Source organism: Rhyacophila brunnea, unplaced genomic scaffold (genome assembly GCF_057557595.1).
Source record: "Rhyacophila brunnea isolate RB1 unplaced genomic scaffold, BYU_Rbru_1.0 scaffold_12, whole genome shotgun sequence".
Lineage (NCBI taxonomy): Eukaryota > Metazoa > Arthropoda > Insecta > Trichoptera > Rhyacophilidae > Rhyacophila > Rhyacophila brunnea.
This window is the reverse complement of record NW_028232774.1, coordinates 35,920,928-35,940,669: the sequence shown is the minus strand read 5'-3', so window position 1 is coordinate 35,940,669 and position 19,742 is coordinate 35,920,928. Positions and strand designations below refer to the sequence as shown.

At 30.0% G+C, this 19,742-nt stretch overlaps 2 protein-coding genes across 3 annotated transcripts in view; one reads left to right on the top strand and one right to left on the bottom strand.

Moving 5' to 3' along the window:
- The window catches only part of sona (sol narae metalloprotease), a 304,986-nt gene that overhangs the window by 8,935 nt on the left and 276,309 nt on the right, over positions 1–19,742 (bottom strand). For both annotated transcript variants that reach the window (XM_085961198.1, XM_085961199.1), the window contains exons 9-13: positions 15,532–15,587; positions 7,079–7,205; positions 5,087–5,251; positions 4,203–4,319; positions 1,513–1,627 (exon numbers count right to left, since the gene is read on the bottom strand). In XM_085961198.1, the coding sequence (XP_085817324.1) occupies positions 1,513–1,627; positions 4,203–4,319; positions 5,087–5,251; positions 7,079–7,205; positions 15,532–15,587 (580 nt within the window). The remainder of the gene's footprint in view (positions 1–1,512; positions 1,628–4,202; positions 4,320–5,086; positions 5,252–7,078; positions 7,206–15,531; positions 15,588–19,742) is intronic.
- Positions 18,130–19,742, top strand: part of LOC147078101 (homologous-pairing protein 2 homolog) — a 44,909-nt gene continuing 43,296 nt past the window's right edge. The window contains exon 1 of the mRNA XM_085961200.1: positions 18,130–18,263. The gene's annotated coding sequence lies outside the window, so the exon portion shown is untranslated. The remainder of the gene's footprint in view (positions 18,264–19,742) is intronic.

Genomic DNA, 19,742 nt, shown 5'->3' with positions numbered 1-19,742 from the left:
ATTATTATTTTATGAACACCTGCGAGATGAAGCCGATCAGAAAACAGGGCTGTCAAAATAATATTAAGCATTCATATTTTTTAAATGTTAATTTCATCATGGTTTTTAATCAAACCTGTGCAAGTACGTACTGATAACTTGGGTGGATTTTGTAGCAAACATACTATTGATATATATACGGGTATATTATTATTATAACCCAATTCAAATTGAACATAGGTTGATACTCAAATACTATTATAGTATGTTTATGATTTCGAGAAAATAATACGATGGTATAATTAATCCATATCAATTATTTGAAAACATTACATTCGCACTTTGCACAAAATTACAAACACATTCGAAGTTTGCCGCACACGTACAGACCACGTGATATTTGTTTACGCAAAATCGTCGCTTTTCAAAATGGCGAATTTGATTACCAGATTTTACTGCGATGAATCAGTATGTTCCTTTTTGTCTTTTTTTATTCGTAGGTTTGTTTACTATGTACACCGAGAAATTTCCATTTATAAACTCGGAAACGATTTTTACAGAAGAGTTTTGGAATATAATGCAACCAAAACTGGAAAAAATTCTATCATGGGTGTTGACTTCCTGAATTAGCTAAGCCCAGGTCCATGCCACTACGTGAACCACAGTGGATGTTAAGCCATTTCCACACTGGCAACAAGTTGCTGGCAACCTCATTAAATTTTACGATACTTACCATAATTGCTTAAGAAATTTTACAATAATTATCGTAAAATCTAACGAGGTTGCCAGCAAATTAACTTGTTGCCAGTGTGGACCCGGCATTAGATGCACAAAACTTAAATAATATATATTATAAATAAAAATTTAAAATTATAAATATATATTATGAATTATGTCTTCGACAGCCCTGATGAAATAAATGTGAAATATGAGTCGGATCAGTCACAGAGCAAATTTATTAACACAAACAACTTTGACACGACCTTTTTATATTAACTAGTAGACCAGATATTATGGACCACATGTTAAAAAATCATATTTTCAATTCTCAAGGCCAATTCTGTAGAACGTCCTCTTAAGATCAGTATTGGTGCTACGGTTTGGCGACATGGACATTAACTGTCAGTGATTCTTAGAAGCTACATGGGTTTAAGCGTAGAATCTTGAGAAAAATCTTTGGCCCCATCTATGATGATAACATCTTGCTTTATTGGTATAATCATTAATTCTGCATGCTCATCGGCGAGGCTGACGTCGTCAGATTTATTATATTTCAGTCTGAATTATGTTATATGTACTGATGAATAAGCACTGACTAAGCGCTTCATTTTTCCAGAAGGACTACTGACTAAGGACTACGGTGACTTGATATAGACTATTTAAGGTTTGCAAGCAGTATGAGAGATTAACTGGAAGAGGAGATCTTTTTTCATCATGGTTAATCCGCTGCCCAGTTATCACGTCTCTCGTAGATCGTGAATGGATTGCACTCTTATAGGATTCATAAGATAATATAATATGAAGAATGTTTACCTGACCATCCCCGCAAGGAGAACCTTCAGCTGCTGGTCTATAAGCTACACAGTAGCCACTTCCTGAGTCGAAGCAGAAAAGTTGGGCACACACTCGCTCGTCCTTAAAGCAAGCACTGCAAAATAGAAACACAATAATTATTATTATAACTGAATAAAAATAATTACAAGATCAAAATAACTTATTATATACAACAATTTTAAATTTTCTGTTGAATCATATAAACTTGACTTGACTAGCTTAAACGATCAAAAAAATTGTATTTGATAGAAATACTGAATAATGAAATGTCATTCCATATTGATTTCTATAGTAACGCACGTATATGTTATTTATAATTTAGTTGCTAGGACCCCCTAGCAAACGATAATAGAATCGAAATAACTTTTCATACAAAACAGAATTAACTAAAAATGAAATCAATTCTACTTAAAGATGGCTAAAAGTATTAAAATAATGCATTGGCATCGTGTTCTGATATATTACAAAAGGTCAAGCTAGTCGGGAAGTTAGTTAAAAATCGATTGCACCGGACAAACAACCACCGGACAAATAAAAATATGACCTAAGAAAAACGTTGTAATAATAAAGAATGTGAGCAAATCCCAGGTAGATAGAGCTAGCCAGCGTTGAGAGTGGCATAGTTTCATGTTGTACTTTCGAAATAAATAAAATGTTGCTGGTATTTAAATAAAGAATGAAACAAAAGGTTTTAAGTTTTCTATATTTATTGGATTATTCTATGGGTGTAATACGGACTCATTTTCCATCTCCCCATACCCGCTTTTCTGAAGCTTCACGAAACTGGGTAACTTTTTTTGTTGTTAGTAAAAATTAGTAATCCACCCATAGAACTTAAAGTAATGAGAAGTTGGTTTCCTTCTGAGTGAAGCTATAAGAAGGTTTAATTAATGTTGAGTGTGGGGAAATATGAAAGAATAATAATTATGGTATTTTCAATAGTTACGTCTGCAATAAAGTTTGTCACGTAAATAAAACACGCGTTTAATATTTCATGACATTTAGGAGGCTTTGTATTTTTTCGGATTTTATGGCCTGACCGTCATTAAGTCATACAGCAAATTTCATTTCAAATGTTTAGTCTATAATAGGGTTGGCGAACCTTTTTACGTACGCGTGTTTTTCATGCATATGTTTCAACTGTCTGACGTGCCGAGCAGTTTTCCATGAGGAAAAAATAGTTTTTTTTTAATTTAAAAGTGATGACGTTCTAGATACCACTCACATAAGATAGCACACATAGAGCTTTACCACTTTTTTCAATTACGCCGTACATTTCGGTCCACCAATTTTGAAACTGTCTGCCAGAATTACTACTACTAGCTCTGCTACGTATCTTCTTATTTGGTACAGCCATTTTTGTGGATATAACTGAAATTGTTATTTACTGTATTACTTAGTTTGGTTCTCTATGCACAAATTAACACCAGAATTACTCCTATCAGATTAGGCATTCTCTCGCTACAGTGGTCTCAACCCGCCGCCTGATGAGGTTAGTGCGATAATATTATATATGTCGTATAAAACCTAAGGACCGACGGCCTTATGACGTATGCTTATTCTTGAAAAGCATGTGTCTGCTATTTTTTATTCAATGCGATCTGTTATTCATTATTATTATAGGTATTATTTTTCTCTTCATAATAAAACATTCGCGTGCCATAGGTTCTCTACCACTGGTCTATAACGAGTGGCTTCTTATTTGTATTTATTAACTGTTCTGTGAGTAGGTACATCATTTAGAATTTTGAATAATTCGAATGAATAATTATCATTATTGAACCAGTGGGTTTATCTACCCTCCAAAGTATAATTTCAATAATCAATATGAAATTCCATAATAATAATATCTCGTCACTGTTCTGGCAGAAGACACTAATTCAAAAAAATGACATATTATTGAGTTAGTACCAAAATGTTCCTTATTTCAAACTTTACCGTCTGGAAACCTTCTTGATAAATAAACAGTCTTTATTTTAAAGTCATCCTTTTTACGATTACTTAATAAACTCACATGATGGACCATTATTTCAAACATTTTAACAACTTCAAAGTTAAATTACTCAAATCTAGTATTCTCCAGTTAGTGTGTTCTGCCAGAACAGATACGAGTCTAATATTAATATCATCATATTATACCTATTTGTTTTTCATAAATATTTTTAATTTATAAAAAACCGAGATATAATATTATTAATTTTGGCTTTTGTTGACTAAACTCTTCTCCTAAGCCTACAGCGGAGGTCAGTGACGTCCTGTGGGGGTAGGCAGATTGAGCGTCGCTTGAGGGCGGCATTTACGCGAAGGGCGGCAAATCGAGGAGAATCATTTGAAATGTATAGAAATAGCTACCTAAACTAAGTAATAAGGAAAATATATATCCATTAAAAATTCAGCTCACTGGTTTTGTCGGGTTCGCGATTATCTAAGTTACTTACGTTGCCTTTCGACGTTCTTGGTGATCAGAAACGACACGTGCAGATTTGCGAATAATTAGTGTGATATTTTGTTAGTAATGTATCCATACAACACTTTTATTAGATATTGGACTCATGTAAGGATAATAAAAATACTGTATAAAAAATGAGGCGACATTCTGGCGCTGCCTAGGGGCGGCATTTTATCTAGGGTCGTCACTGGCGGAGGTTGTAACCTAAAATGTTACCCACCTTGTCCCTCGGTCTTTTCTGCACTGCGCATCTAACGAGAGTAGCTTTCCTGGCAACACTCTTGGTAACGATTCATCCTCGTGTGGAGAATTGTAAAGGCAAGTCGCTGTATCACCACTGGAAAAGAAAAAAAATAATATTAATACAACATCCTATCCTTTGGGTGTTTGAAAAAACAAAGGCATATTGGAAATTGTAACGTTTGCTACTAGTACAAATGAATCTTCAATGCGAAACTTGTAGCAAATTTAATCAGTAGCCTTAGTAACCGATCCCATGAAGTCTCGGGATTTCAGAGTCGAGAAATTGTTTGGGATCCGGGAAACCGGGTATGCTTACATACTGTAGTTTAAATATTAGACGATTTTATATTTGGCCACGTATTTTTTTTAGACTTATACGCGTGTAAATGAGAATCCTGTGTGTAGAAATCGGGAGCATCAGTTGTTTGTTCTCTCAAGATGCAGAAATAACCTTCCTTTGGTAATGCAAATTGAGAGGGCAATAACTCTGTTCAAACAAATCGTTTCGGATATTGTCATATTCCACGTATGTGAGATGAGTATAATATGTGGGCATTGTTTTATGAATTCTTAAAATAGGGTCTACTTTGCTCATTCGGTGTACTACTTCTTTGTATTTAATTTGTATTTACTCTTTCTACTGTTTAATAACTTAATACTGCATCTATTTCTTTTTTATATATTATATTTTTTTAATACTTACTATTTCTTTGTTTTTAAATGCCATGTTGTGAATTGATTTGTAAAGTTCACTATATTATGTGAAATAAATAAAATGTGATTGATTGGTTGATAATGTGGGTATAATACGTTACAAGGTTCACATACATTATTAAAATATAGTAATAATGATATTTGTACTTGAGGAAATGATGGAAACTAAGAACACTGCACGGTGACCATCGGAATCCTTTCTCGGTGTGGCGGAGATCTGACATGATGAATCCATCTTCCCAGCGACACTTTTCGGCTCCTGGTCCTCCCAAGTAAGATGGTGGCGGACTTCCGTCATGGACTGCTCCCAACCTAATAACATGTGGATGTAAAACTTTAAGATACTGACATAAAACGTGATTTAATTATAATATTATATCAGTACCAACTGTGTATAAATTTCCTGGAGAAGACTACAGTCTCACATATAATTACGAAATCATACAGAAAGTATAAACCTATTATATTAGAACTTTATTGTCCCTCACATACTTTCATAATCATCAATAAATTCATAAATATACACAAAGGCAGACACTCCACGTGTTATACGCGTTGTTTTTTTACTATGTCTTTTGTCTCTTTATTCCTTTCGCCATTTTGACTTACCATCATTGATAGTTAATAAGCACAATTATAAGGACAACCATGGTCACTAATCAAACAATAGGTTTTCATTAATTGAAATAGTAATTATTGTTTACATGACAGATAATATAAAATGATACAACTTGGCAAATATCAACTTCTGCATTTATTTTATTATCATTCAAGGGAGCTAAGCAAAAACAAGGTCCTAGGTCAAAAATTTCAGACTGGTTTGAGCTTAGTACTACATTAATGTTGGAGCAATGGGAGACAGGAAATATTGCCAAAATCATCTACGACATCCGGTAATGGATATGATACAAAAAGAAGAATATAACAAAAGCAGCAAAATTCCAGTTTTGTTTGTTTTATGACATCTCTTTAGACAGCCGAGTAGATAGAAATATTGGCCCTCTATGCAAAAATAAGGCATACCCAAGGCGTGAACAAAAACGAAGCATAAGTGCGAGTGAGTAAGCATTCGGTACGCTTATATCTTCGCTCTATGCGTAAGAGTAAGATAGAATTTATACGGCTGAATTTAAAAAAAAATTAAAAACGTCGCCGGAAAAAAAATATTTTGCTGATTACATGCATTTAAAAACAGCAAGCATGTGTTGCTGAAATTTATTATTTTTGTATTAAATATAAAGTTAGTGGTAATTATTTTTAGTTATTTTAGTATAACATATGGTTAACTATGTTGTGTTTAAATTTGGTAGTCGTACTGAGAAGCAACACGATGTTATAACGTTTCATAGTTAAATTGATAATAATAAAATCGTTGTTCTACTGTGCATTATACGCTAGAAATACAGCTTCATTTTGCCGAAAAATACGGCTCTTTAGTATAAATGTCATTACTCTCAGGAGAAACCCAATCGCCTTCTATGTTTATAAACAAGAATTGCCATACCAAATGTTTCACGTAATATAATTACCTACATGCAATGACATTATCAATGGACGACGCACTCAATACAGTAGCTAGCAAGTAAATTCGCGCATTCGCATGTATAGGTAGACGTCATGCAATTTCCATTATGCAATATCACGCATCGGGAATTTATAGCAATATGACCTTTATTGTAATGGCGTTAGAGCAGTGTTTCTAATGTTCTAATGTTTCAATGTTCATTTGAGCGAACCCGTTCGAACCGAACCATCCGGCAGACCCAACAAAAAGCATCAGGAATTTAAAGCAATATCACCTTTATTGTAATGACGTTAGAACAGATTATGCCATTCGGCAGACCCGACAATAAAGTGAGTGTCATTTTTTTCCCCAGATGATTCGTCCATATTAATGTCATTATAAATATCTAAGATTTATTTTTGAAACTATGTAAAATGCCATTCGTTAAAGCCAAATTTCAGACTGGGAATTCCGGCCCCTTATCCAACTGGGCCTCAATAGTTTGCATGCTCATGTCATTTGAAAGCTACGCCGATGCTCTTAGGGGAGGCTTGTAAGTGGTAGGCTAGTGTAGTAACTCAGTCCTACCATATCCACTTGAGAGTTGAAGGAAGCAACTTATTTGGTTTACTTACAAATGTCCAACTTCGTGAGCGGCAACGATGATTCCTGAGAAGCCACCGGTATCTTCAATGATAGCCACGGAGTTCACCTTCTCCAACCTCTTGTTCACGACGCACGCTCCACCAACGTAGGCAAATCCTATACAAATAAAATACAATTATTTACCGAAGGCAATAAAATAAATTTAATTTTCCCTGTTTTACATATTTATTGGACAAGTATATCTACTCATTCAACTGACTAGTAATAATATCGTATTATGTAATTAATTATGTTTACTTTTCTTAGAAATTGATATAAAATTTTAATATTTTTTAGGTATGTTTTTTATACTTTTCTTAACGGAATTATAGTTGGAGGAGATGAAAAAAGACATTAAATCGATGGAAGTGTAATAAATTATTCCATTCTCATATTTAAAATTAAAAAATAATGCAACTGCTTTGAGATGAATGAATGCTTCTGGGATAGTGTTGTATTATAAAAGATTGAAAATCTAATAAGTATCATAGTTATCTAATTTAATCATTTTAATTATTAGCAATGCTTTTAAATTACAAAAAATATAAAACAGGTTCAATATCATTTTAAATAGTTTGGAGAGGAAGAAAATATGTAGAAATTTTATGATATTGAGAAAAATTGCGTTTAGGGTAGGAAGCTTTAAAAAAAATGAAAATTATTATCATGAATGCAACACTAATATAAGTAGTGTACAATAAATAATATTGTATGTAGAGCATAATATAAAAATATTTGCAGTATTTGCAGTTAAAAAACAAAATAATTATTAAATAAATACTTACTGTTACAAATAAGAAGCTAATAAATCAGTATTAACAGCATAAAGTCGTATACACACAGAGAAAAAAGTAACAACCGCATAAAATATTTATTATAAATAACATTATTTCATTTAGCATACACTGCGCTATCGGGCACTATTGAATCCGTTATTGTTATTGTTTTACTCTTTAGATTTAATTGAACAGTAAGCCGAGTTGTGTGTTTTATGATGTTGCCAACTCCAGTGTGCATACGACTTAAGAATAATATATATCCAAAGCGCTTAAGAATAGGTAAGTGGTAGTAGTGTTAATATATTATTAAAAAATAAAGTGGTTTGTTATATTAAATGCTTATTAATAAAGGCATTCATTTTATATGAAGCTATAATTTGTTTTAATAATAATATCAATTCTGTCTATAGCACGGATACGTTTGATAACTCAGAATCATCACATTTAAAAATAATTATATCGTGACGTGTACAGAATATTTGATTTAATTATATTCGCCTGTTTCCAAAATTTACCTTGTTCCAAAAACCATTTTGTTTTATTTTGAGATATTCACAAAAACGAGTGTGCAACACATATAAAAAATAATCATTTTTTTCTTGGGCCATTAGGCGGGTGCTTTTAATATTTTAACTAGAGAGCTTTTCCAATCAAACACTTGAAAGTTTTGCGGAACATGATATTACACTTTCTTGAGCAAAAGTTTGAAAATACTCACTCTGTAACAACGGAAAAGATAATATTTGAAAATTGCCACCATACGGACAAGATCCATTTTGAAATTGGATGATATTTTTAATCGTTATACTGACTGCAAACGACTAGTTTTGGAAATGTTTATAGAATATGTGTTTGCGACTTTGAAAAAGGAATAAAACGGCATATTCAGTTAATTTTTGGAAATGGGCGACTCATTTTTATCTAATATGTATTTAAAATGTGATGAAGTAATATAAATTAAATTATATATTTCAACATTATTATCTACAAGTCAGTTCTATGATCTGACCACCAGGCAGTGATGATTATCCGTTTATCAATATATTCACACTATTGCATTTACATTATTATGTTTTGTTAATACCTACCACAAATTATATACATATCCAAAGATTCGTTAGAATTTATACAAAATATTTCAATAGTTACATAACAAATAATAACGTAATATTGTTATTCAAAATATAAATTAAGATAAATTTAATACATTGTATTATTCAATAGATATAAAAAAATAATAACTATTATTTTAATTTAAGTGAGCATTTTGTTTCTATTAAAAATGTATTTTAAGAAATATTATGTGTTATAAATTCGCAGTAAGTTTTTAAGATTAAGCTAATAAAATTTGTTATTTGAAATAATGAAGTAATAATATTTATAGCAAAGCAAGCCGACATTATTTACATAAAAGTATCGTGCAATAAAATACAAAGTCTGATTGAAGATATCTTTCGAAAAATATTTTTTCGTTCTGTCAACATTGCGAAGGCTTGATATTAAATTACCATTATACAAGTCCAAAAGGAAAGAGCATAACACTATAATTTAAAACCAAATGTAATACTAATAAATTATATGTATTCCCGTGACCCGGTTTTAACTGATGCAAGTTTTTTTTGTTAAAGAAATATTTTTACATTGCATGATGAGCAACACAATATTATGTTCTCTTCAACGTTTTAAGTTTAATTATTTTATTACTATGCTAAATAATAATTAGGTATATAGCCAAAAATGTGGAAAACCTCCTTCTATAGAGATGGATCCTAAATATATGAAATTGAAGTTAAAAAAAGAACCACTAGTGTTCTGATTTGGTTAGCTAAAAGTGAGTTTGCATTGCAACTTTACACTACTGATATGAGATTATATTTGCTGATTTATTGCTCGGCGTATAAATAGATAATCCATAATGAGTAGATAAGGAATTAATAATACTACATTTTGACATTATTATTTAGTTGAAAAATCCGTGTAAAACCGTTTATAACTGCACTAAAGTAATCACAATGGATATACAAAATGGCAGCAATTACGTGAGATGGAAAATCAGAATAGCAGCTGACCGAATGATGTTAATATTGATTTGTTAAATTACTAATTATTTACCATTTTTACTGAATAATTTCAAATGTCATAACAGAAGTAACGTATATAAGGCTTCTTCTGTTTATAGTCAAAATGTTGCTATTATATTTTCATAAACTGCGTTATTTTAGTTGGAGCTATCTAAGTTAAATCGTACTTTAAAAAAATATTATAAGCTGCGGAGTGAGTATCTATTTGATGGAATTTCAATTTAAATTCTAATTCTTATTGCAGAGTATTGAAAAATGAGAATATAACATAGATTAAAGGTGAACATATTCTTATCCATGACATTAAACATAAAATATACAACCTAACGGGTTATGCAAGTAGTGAATAGTTATACTCCTTTGTTATTTAAAAAAACATTAACCAATACCTGCCAATTAAGTAACAAATTATAATGAAATCTTGTATTGAGAAATTCGCGAATAGAAACAAAGATTTCTGCTGGTCTTAATTATTAATTACCCACATGATAACATCGAAAAACTCGATAAAACTATAAATATTAATATTATGAAACAATTTATGTAAGAGAGTCAATATGCATCCAACGTGTTTTTTTTTCATTTTTGGCTATAGAATTATTTAATTAGATAAGAAGTATACCTACTTACTTAAAATTTACAACTAACGTATTAATTTATTTACAATGTTGCCACACAAAGGGGTTTATTGTAATAAATGTAAACTAAGCTAAACTATGACTGAATATAAATGTAGATATTATAAGGGTTAATTTATATTTTATAATGAGAAATCAAAATACCCTAAACCCCAAATCATGTAAGCTTTCTCAAATTATGTTGAGGCAGTTATTGGAAATCTATGAAATATTTTGTCACGATTTATTAGGCAATGTTCTTAAAACAATGTAATCTTTCATTACACATTACTACGATTCTGCAATCTCGTGTACCAGAGCAATTTCAATAAGTTATTATGATTGATCACTGAAATCGAATCAAATACCTAACTTATTTGAATCAAACGTAACTTTGTGACATTTGTGGAAATGTTGCCATTTATTTTGCAAAAATACGTGCATCAAAAATGATCTTGCAATAAAATAATGATGCGTCTGTTAATTTTGAAAGTTGAAAAGGCGGGAACTACAATATAATATAATATGTACCAAAATGCATCTAACCTATCATAATCGTGCATCAGGTAAAAACATAAGTTTATAAACATAGGCTGTTTTCAGATCGAAATGAAATGAAGGTCTCATCAACCTTGTTCATGTTATGCGGAGGATACAGTTAATGCTAACTATCAGTACGTTTCAATAGAACGTAATCTGTCAATTATTAATAGTTTGCTACTATTTTTTCTCTTGATAAAAATTGAAACTAAGTATCTCATATTAATTTATACCTAATCAACAGAGAAATAAGGAAGCATTGCTTATATGCATCTATGCTTATAAGTCTATTATGAAGACTAAAAAATGTTAAATTATTCTTATTGAAAACACATGATTTTGAAATAGGTACCTCACAAAACATGCTATCGATGTTCTAACATTGACACCTCGTATCTAACATTCAATATTTTCGATAGGTGGAATTAAAATATTATAAAACACAGATAATCAAATTAAATAAAAACAAACTAAATTATTTTTGTTTTTATTTAATTTAATTTTTTTAATAGTTTTTGTACCCATAACATTTTAACTCCCCCCTTTCAAAAGTATTGAATGTCAGATACGAGGTGTCAATGTTGAACCAATGACTTAAATCTCAAACCTTTTTATTGCCTTGTTCGCTCTTGTCCAATTGAGCTATCGGACCGTTATGCGGATTAAATCTAATATTCACGGAACCGAGTCATTTAATCAACAGAAAAATATGACTGGCTGAATCATTTAAAATACACTTTATAAATTTATAACAAACTGTAGGTAATGAGTTTTTGTTACACAAAAAACGATAGTGTTAAATGCATGTAAAATGTGGTCACTCATAACAATTATAACTGTGTGTGTAAATTCCATTTTAGACATTTTTTAATATTGAATATACATAATTATTAGTATAATTATTGAATGTGTACCTCATAATTTAAGATGACAATATTATATCTGTCCAAATCGTGATTATCGTGATGGTTATAATTATATTTCTCGGATGAATTCCGATATTTTGTATACTTTATCTGTCTGACTAAAATGTTCACCAACACTGTGAAATTGCATTAAATTTGCACATTTTCATGTCTCATCATACAATTGAATCAGTTTTTTACCGAAATTATTCGTGCAATTATTCCATTGTTAGGCAATACCGCGTCTTGGCAATGTAAAAGCGAAGTTGGCGTGAAATAAAACACCGGTAAAGCTGGTTAATTGTATTTAAAAGCCGAGAAGTAATAACACTACAACACCAGTGTTGTGAAAATGTCATGCTACAAAAAATACTACGCAACAGGGACGGATTAGTGACACAAAAAAGTTTGCCTATACACCTGTCAATATTCTCAGTCATCTATTATGAAAGTTAAGTATCCATCATTTTTTTTCTTTCACGACCCGATTAAAAAAAACGATTACTTTATTTGCACCGGACAGTTTTTTTTCGCGTATGTTTTCTCTCATGCGGTAGAGATAAATCAAGACAAATATAAATTATAATGATGTATCTATATCTATGTTATAATCGGCGGTGCGTTGAGTTAAACGTATATATAAATTTAATAAAATATTAGAATTAAAAAGTGACGTACGTTTTTAGCTGTCAAATCGTAATACTGTTTCAGTTGGTTGTTGGGAATTAGTCTAGAGAAATTTAATATTCTAATACCTAGTACCTAATTGTTTACTTACTTCGAATTTAATATAATTATTAAACTAAACAATATTATTATTTTACAATAGGTACATGTACGTTTATAACATATGGGTTGGGTTATTATTTTTAATGGTTTATGTGGTGTTATACCTAGTTATTAGGTAAAACAATTAACAATTAATTTTACTTTGATACATATTTATAGTTTTTTTTAAAAATCATTATATGGGATATAAGTACCAACATATTTATTTGTTTTATATATGTATTTTTGTTTGAATAATACAACTCTGTTTAGTTGGGCCATCCTATTATCTTCGTAGATAGGAGAGAAGAAACGCAAGCCGCACATTGCAAAATTAGACTGAATTAATTAAATATTAAAGTCTGGCAAATATTGCAACTTTTAATGTAAAAATTTGCACAAAATTTACCATGATTTTTCTAATTTCACACCGCCTTGTTTATTATATTGTAAACTCTAGTGCCATAAATAAAGCTTTAAAAAACTTCCTGCTATATTCACACCAATATGATTTTACAATAAATTTCTTTATTTACTAAATTGATAATTAATTTAATTAATTATCTGTACATCCATTACAATGGAATGAAACTTAAATATTATTTAATTCGATTATTATAAATTATGATTGGCGTTTGCATAATATGAAGTAGAATCAGTGAGTAATTATTGGTATCTAGTATTGGATAGGTATACGAATAATATTATATCGATTACCTATTCCGCACGGCAGCTGATAACCTGATTGGTTTCTGACTAGTTTCTTATTCGAACAGTTAATTTTATTAGCTAGGTACTTTTTTTGTTGTTTTTTCGTCATTAATTTTAATTAAATTAAGTAGTATTTTTATTGTGTGGCTAAATGATTTTATTATTCCTGCTTATTTTTAATTACTCCACTATTATTGCTCTCTTTCAGGTTTCATTGCATCGCTATCTATGTACAATTTTATAGATAAATGTGAAAACTTCACTAATTGATACGATCTGTTTGCATTTGTTTTTTTTTATATCTACGAGTCGGTGCTTATATAATACTCACTGGAACTGTTTGTTTTCCTTTTTATGGAATACAATATATTATAAGAATATTGTTTTGTAATTAATATGAATAAAATTACGGTGGCGTCTATACTCTATGGTAACCTTAGATTACACAGAAGAATTAATATTAAAACATGAATAGCTTTGAATAATGAATGAGTTATATTATAATTGCCTCACATGTTTGAAACTTGTTCCATTTTACAAGATCATAATGTCAAATATGAAAATGTTTACACGATGCTAAATTATTATTGGTATTGTGTAACTGCAATGGGTGAGTGTTGCTAGTAACAGGTTGAGCAAATAAGGTGATAGGTTCACATTGCCTCCTCTGCTGTTATTATCTCATTGGAATTGACAGCAAGTGAAATTGCCGACATAGCCGAGGTACCTACGTATAGATTGGTATATATTATTTAAAATAAGCATTTAATTTTATTTGAACATCACAATATTTGTTAGGTTCAGTCTGTACAAGATATTGTCAAAGTCATTATTAAAGCACTATTACAGCATTGTACTAATTTACAAATACCTACGTAGTATTTATATATAATTGAGAATAAAATTATTAATAATTACTTTAATACTATGGTTTTTATATTACTATTTAAAATTGAAATGACTAATTTATTTTACGCCTTACGAGTAGTATGGAAATAAATGAAAGTTACAAATACATTCTGGATGCATGTATTTATTATAATAATTATAATATGAAGGAGTGTGATACTATTATTAATGAAAAATGTACAACAATAAAGCATTTCTTTAAATACGATTAATAATACATAATATTTAGGAAATATATTTATAGCAGTTATTGGGAAGGAATCAATAAATACTTAAAGAATAAATTACTATGAAGAAGACGTAATGATAAATCCATCGATGATACCAGAGTAGATCGTTTATGAGGATTGCTAGAAGAAAATGTTGTAAAATATGATAATATATAATATACCTAAAATGCGGAGAGTAGAGAAGGCTGAAACACAATAAAAGAAAAAACTAATACAGGAAGATATTTTGCTGTGTATAAATATTATATTTACACAAAGTATGCATTGAATGAGAGATATACGTACTGAAAAATCAGTGGAAGACAATATACTAATTAATCATTATCATTAAAAAGAATTCAACGGTGTTGGCAGATACGAGCAGAGATTACTTGAAGAAATAGGCACCTATGCAAAAAGATTAGAAATGCAATATATATATTTTTTAAATTTGATAAACAATAATACTCTCAATAATAGAATGATAAAAAATGTTGTAGATAATAAAAAAATAATATAAATTTGTATGTACAACTTTTACTTTATGTACAAACGGTGTCTTAATTATTATTAGGTATAGTGAGAGTGGATATAAAAGTAGTGAATAGAGTGAAGTGAATATAATATTTAGTAAAGAACAAATAAGCAATCAATATTAATTTTATTGTTTATGGCCCTTTTCATGGAAAGATTGTCGATAGGATAATAACTATAATATAGTGCTGTACAAAGTAAGTGTCAAACGAAAGATGTTTTACACGTTGATAATAATTGTAGTTGCAGACAGAAAGACAATAATGGGGTGTAAGAAGTCGAGAGTGGGTTCCGTCAGATGGGGGAGTGAAAGAGTTGAAGAGACCATGGCAGTCGTGCAGAATTGTTTTGTTTGAAGAAGTGGCGATTCACAAAATTAATCGACCCTACCTGCTGTTCCCCTATTGCAAACGTCATTCGCGTACTGTCGCCTGCACATGTCAAGTCTGCGATCATGCAAAGAAAAAACACAAAATATATTATTTTTTGAAACAAATCCTACAACAATCTCCAACGTTGTCTACGCTTTGATGAATCTCCGCGAATGATGCTGCTGGTGTTTTCTTTTCAGGAACCTAGATTCAACTAGTATCTGTAAAAAATATTAATATTAGATGATAGATCAAGGATAATGGAGGGTAGGTATAACACAATAATTATTAATAAACGTCACGTATTCCGATCGATTCTAATACTACTTTATGTATTATAAATACGATGTTAATTCTAATAATAAAGACACAACCGATCATTGGCAGTCTTCTAGCTAATATTTTCATGTAGTCGATAAATCATTGGATATTATACCATTTAAAAAGATTTCGAATTTAAAAAAAGCGTACATTAAAAATAATACAACGGATATTTTCTAACCCTAGAAATGAGTGCTGTTTTTTAAATCTCTATTTCGAAATGATCGACCCGACAAAGGTATTTTTCTTTGTTGTTTTATTAGTCAAATTATAAATGAATTATATAATGTACTAGTGGCGTGCAGTTTATATTATATGCATGGGGTTCATCGACAGAAATAATCGATAAAGTACTGTAATACTCTATATTTATTATGCAATTGTATGAATTTTACTTTATTAAATTTTATCTAATAATTCTATACTTATTTTGATTTAATATAACGTACATTTTTTTTAGAAAATAACTGATATAATACAGACTACTTATTCGAGCATGGTTAAATTAGTCAGAAAACTGTATGGCGTATGTAAATAATATTATTTGTAGTGTGTAGTAAGGTTTTTTCAACAGCATCCCTTCAGGCAAAAGTCACCGCACGCTACTGCTAATTAAGTACATTTTTGAATTTTATAATCCATTTGTTCGACATGATTCGTATATGGTGAAGGTGAAAATGATTCTTAGGTAAGTATTGACAACTTATTCTGTTTACGGTTTTCGTAAACTGTCGCAAAGAAATAATGCGAAATAATAATAGTTTTTTATGTCTACCGATTCCGTAATAGCCATTTAATCATTATGATTGTCAGTCTTTACATCCTCTAATAAAAACAAATAGTCCGGCAATATTCCGGTCGAATAATTCCGGTAGCCTTCGTCTGAATAAATGCGGTGACACAGAGGTATGCTGACATAGCTGAAATTTATATTAATAAAAAAAAACGCAAAACCCTACCTACGAAAGTATTCTGACTACCGTAATATTATAGTCAATATAAGGTAAATCGTTCCTACTACATACCCTATATCTATATATTTGCCATATATTTAAAATCATATTTCGATAAACAATGTACCAAACTGTAAAAAACGACATCACTTTTAATTAATTTAAGGTTTTGTTTATTAGTTTTTTTTTCGTTATGGCAGTTTATATATTGAGTAAAGAGTCGTTTCGATATTTTGTCGTTAATTAATGTCAGATTTACAATTTTTGTGTCGATTATATTGCAACACTCTGGAGATAGATTTAATTATATATATATTTTTAGTATTCAGTAGATACTAACAAAATATTATGATTATTATGACATGTATAGCTGAAAAGTCGTATATAGTTTTAGAAGTCTTCCAATTTAAATATTTCCGTATTATTATAATTAAAAAATTATGTTAAAAATTATACAAAGTATAATATTGTCATTAATACCTAACCACGGTAGATATTATAAAATAATACTACAAAACATAACGTGTATTATAAAAATGCAATGCATGTTAAGATTTATTTAGTGTTGTCTAAATAAATTGAATCCATTCCACCTTTAGTTTACGAAAAATCAATTATTAACCCTTTTACCTGCAAAATATTTCGCAAACACAAATAATATTTAAATGCATTTATTAGGTTAATCAACATCACCCAATCACAATTCACTGAAAAGCAAAATGAAAATATGCAAAACAGTCTATACAAATTCATCCATAACATTTTATAAAAGGAAACTACTAGTATTTCCATTAATTTTATGCCTAATCAAAATAAAATAATTTATTGGAATATTTTTATTGTGAATGAATTAATATTAAGCCGTCGTGTATATTTTCAAAACAATTAAAGTAATATAATATCTCCATCACCTAATGCAATAAGGGACAAATCATTTTGGTTAATTTCCAAGTTAATAATTGACATTACATAATAATATTATTCAAATCATTCAGCGGTAAATCTGTTTATCGTGCGATTTTGCGACGCGGTCGATAAAACAGTTGTTCATAGCAAAAAAACAATCGATGACATTACCGGCCGTGCCCTTTGTACAGCGACCACCTTTGCGCCTTCTGCACATGTCGTACCTGTAGGGAAAATTTGTTCAAAACATGATACAACATAATTTATAAACACCTGGTTCAATCGAAATTTTTGGAAATCACATTAATTTAGGTTTTGAACAAGTAACAATGCTGTATACTTTATCCTCACACTGGCAACACATTGATATTATATTCCATCATTGTCTATGACTATAAAATTTTCCATTAATCCATTTTGAAAACAGAAAGTGGTATGTTCATTGTTTTTATTACATAAATGTAATATAATCGTGTTATTGTCAAAACAAAAGGGTACAGATTATTATTAATACCTTTCTTACATTATATTTAGAGCGGCAGACGTGTAAGGAGCTTATACAATATAACAAGTAAGTGAGATTTAAAAAACAAGTGTCATTGTTTATTAATGAAACGTCAACGCTTTTCAAAATAATGCAGTTAGGTATATAGAGATCAGATTAGAAGGGAATATGATAATATGCATTTAATTGTTCCTGTTTAATTGAATAATATCAATTTAATATTGATTATACGGGAATGAGCACGAAATGCCACTGCGGAGTAAATTTAAACGTTTTATGTCGTAATAATAATATTTCCGCATACAGATTATAAAATGGATAATAGTAGATTAAAAATGTAGCTTTGATAGTCCACATCGAACACATTTCACCACGCGTCGCTACTTCCGATAAAACAATAAAATCTGCCAAATATTATGACCATGCATGCTGGTTTGTTAGTACTGAAAGTAGGACTACAAAAATTTATTTTGTATACCTATAACAATATTTTTAATGTATTTATTGAAATTCAGTGTATTTAAACAGGCTTATATTAAAAACAGTTATTACAATGTTCATTTTTGTTTACGGACAAACGTATCTTGGTCTTCACTAGGTATTAGAAAAATATTCAATATTCGAATTTAGTCAAGATGTTGTAAATTTGAAAATATTTGATTTTTTAGTAGGTATGTAGGTAAACGGTAACATTTAAATTTCGAACGCTGGATAGGTTTTATTTTAAATAAACGTATCCATGCGAATGAAACCATTTTTGAATATGAATAGAAACAATCATTGTTTTCTTGATCATAATATTTTTCACGAATTAAAATTATCATTATGGCGTGTTAAGAGCCCATAAAACAACATACGAATGCCACACCTGCTAAGTAGGCATTTTGAATGACAAACAACAGCAAAATTATCACAGGAAATCTTGCGAATAGTTCGTTAGTTATGTAATAATAATATATTACTATGTTGTCGAACATACGCAGGTATTTAAATATCTATATTAGGTAAAAACAACAAACCCCTTTTAAGATTAAATGTCCAATGCGTAATAGGTATTCCACTGTTTATTTGACATAACCAGAATTAATAGCTATGAAAACATAGATTTTTGCTACAAAAACTGGTACCTATACTATTATAAAAATTAATTAGTTTACACAAAATTTGTTTCGTGGTTCATCACAAAATAGGCGTCTTAGCGTCTAGAGAAAAATAATAATTAGTAGTCGCGAATAGTATCATAAAAATTAATAATCCTGAAAACAAGATACTTCCAAGAACTGATCTCCGGTCAGGTCACCGGGAATAATAAAAATAATAGCTAATATTTATTAATTGCTTCGATATACAAGAGCGATTTTATCTCTTCGCTGGTAGGTATGCCGATTTGTGACAAAATGTTTCGCAGCGTTTGGCAGAGATTGGGAACCCTACAAGATTTCCGTATATTATTAAATTGAAAACTTAAAAAACAAATCGGTTTGTGTACTTATGTACGCACGTTTCAAGTTATACTTTGGCATAACAAAACAAAAACAAAACTTG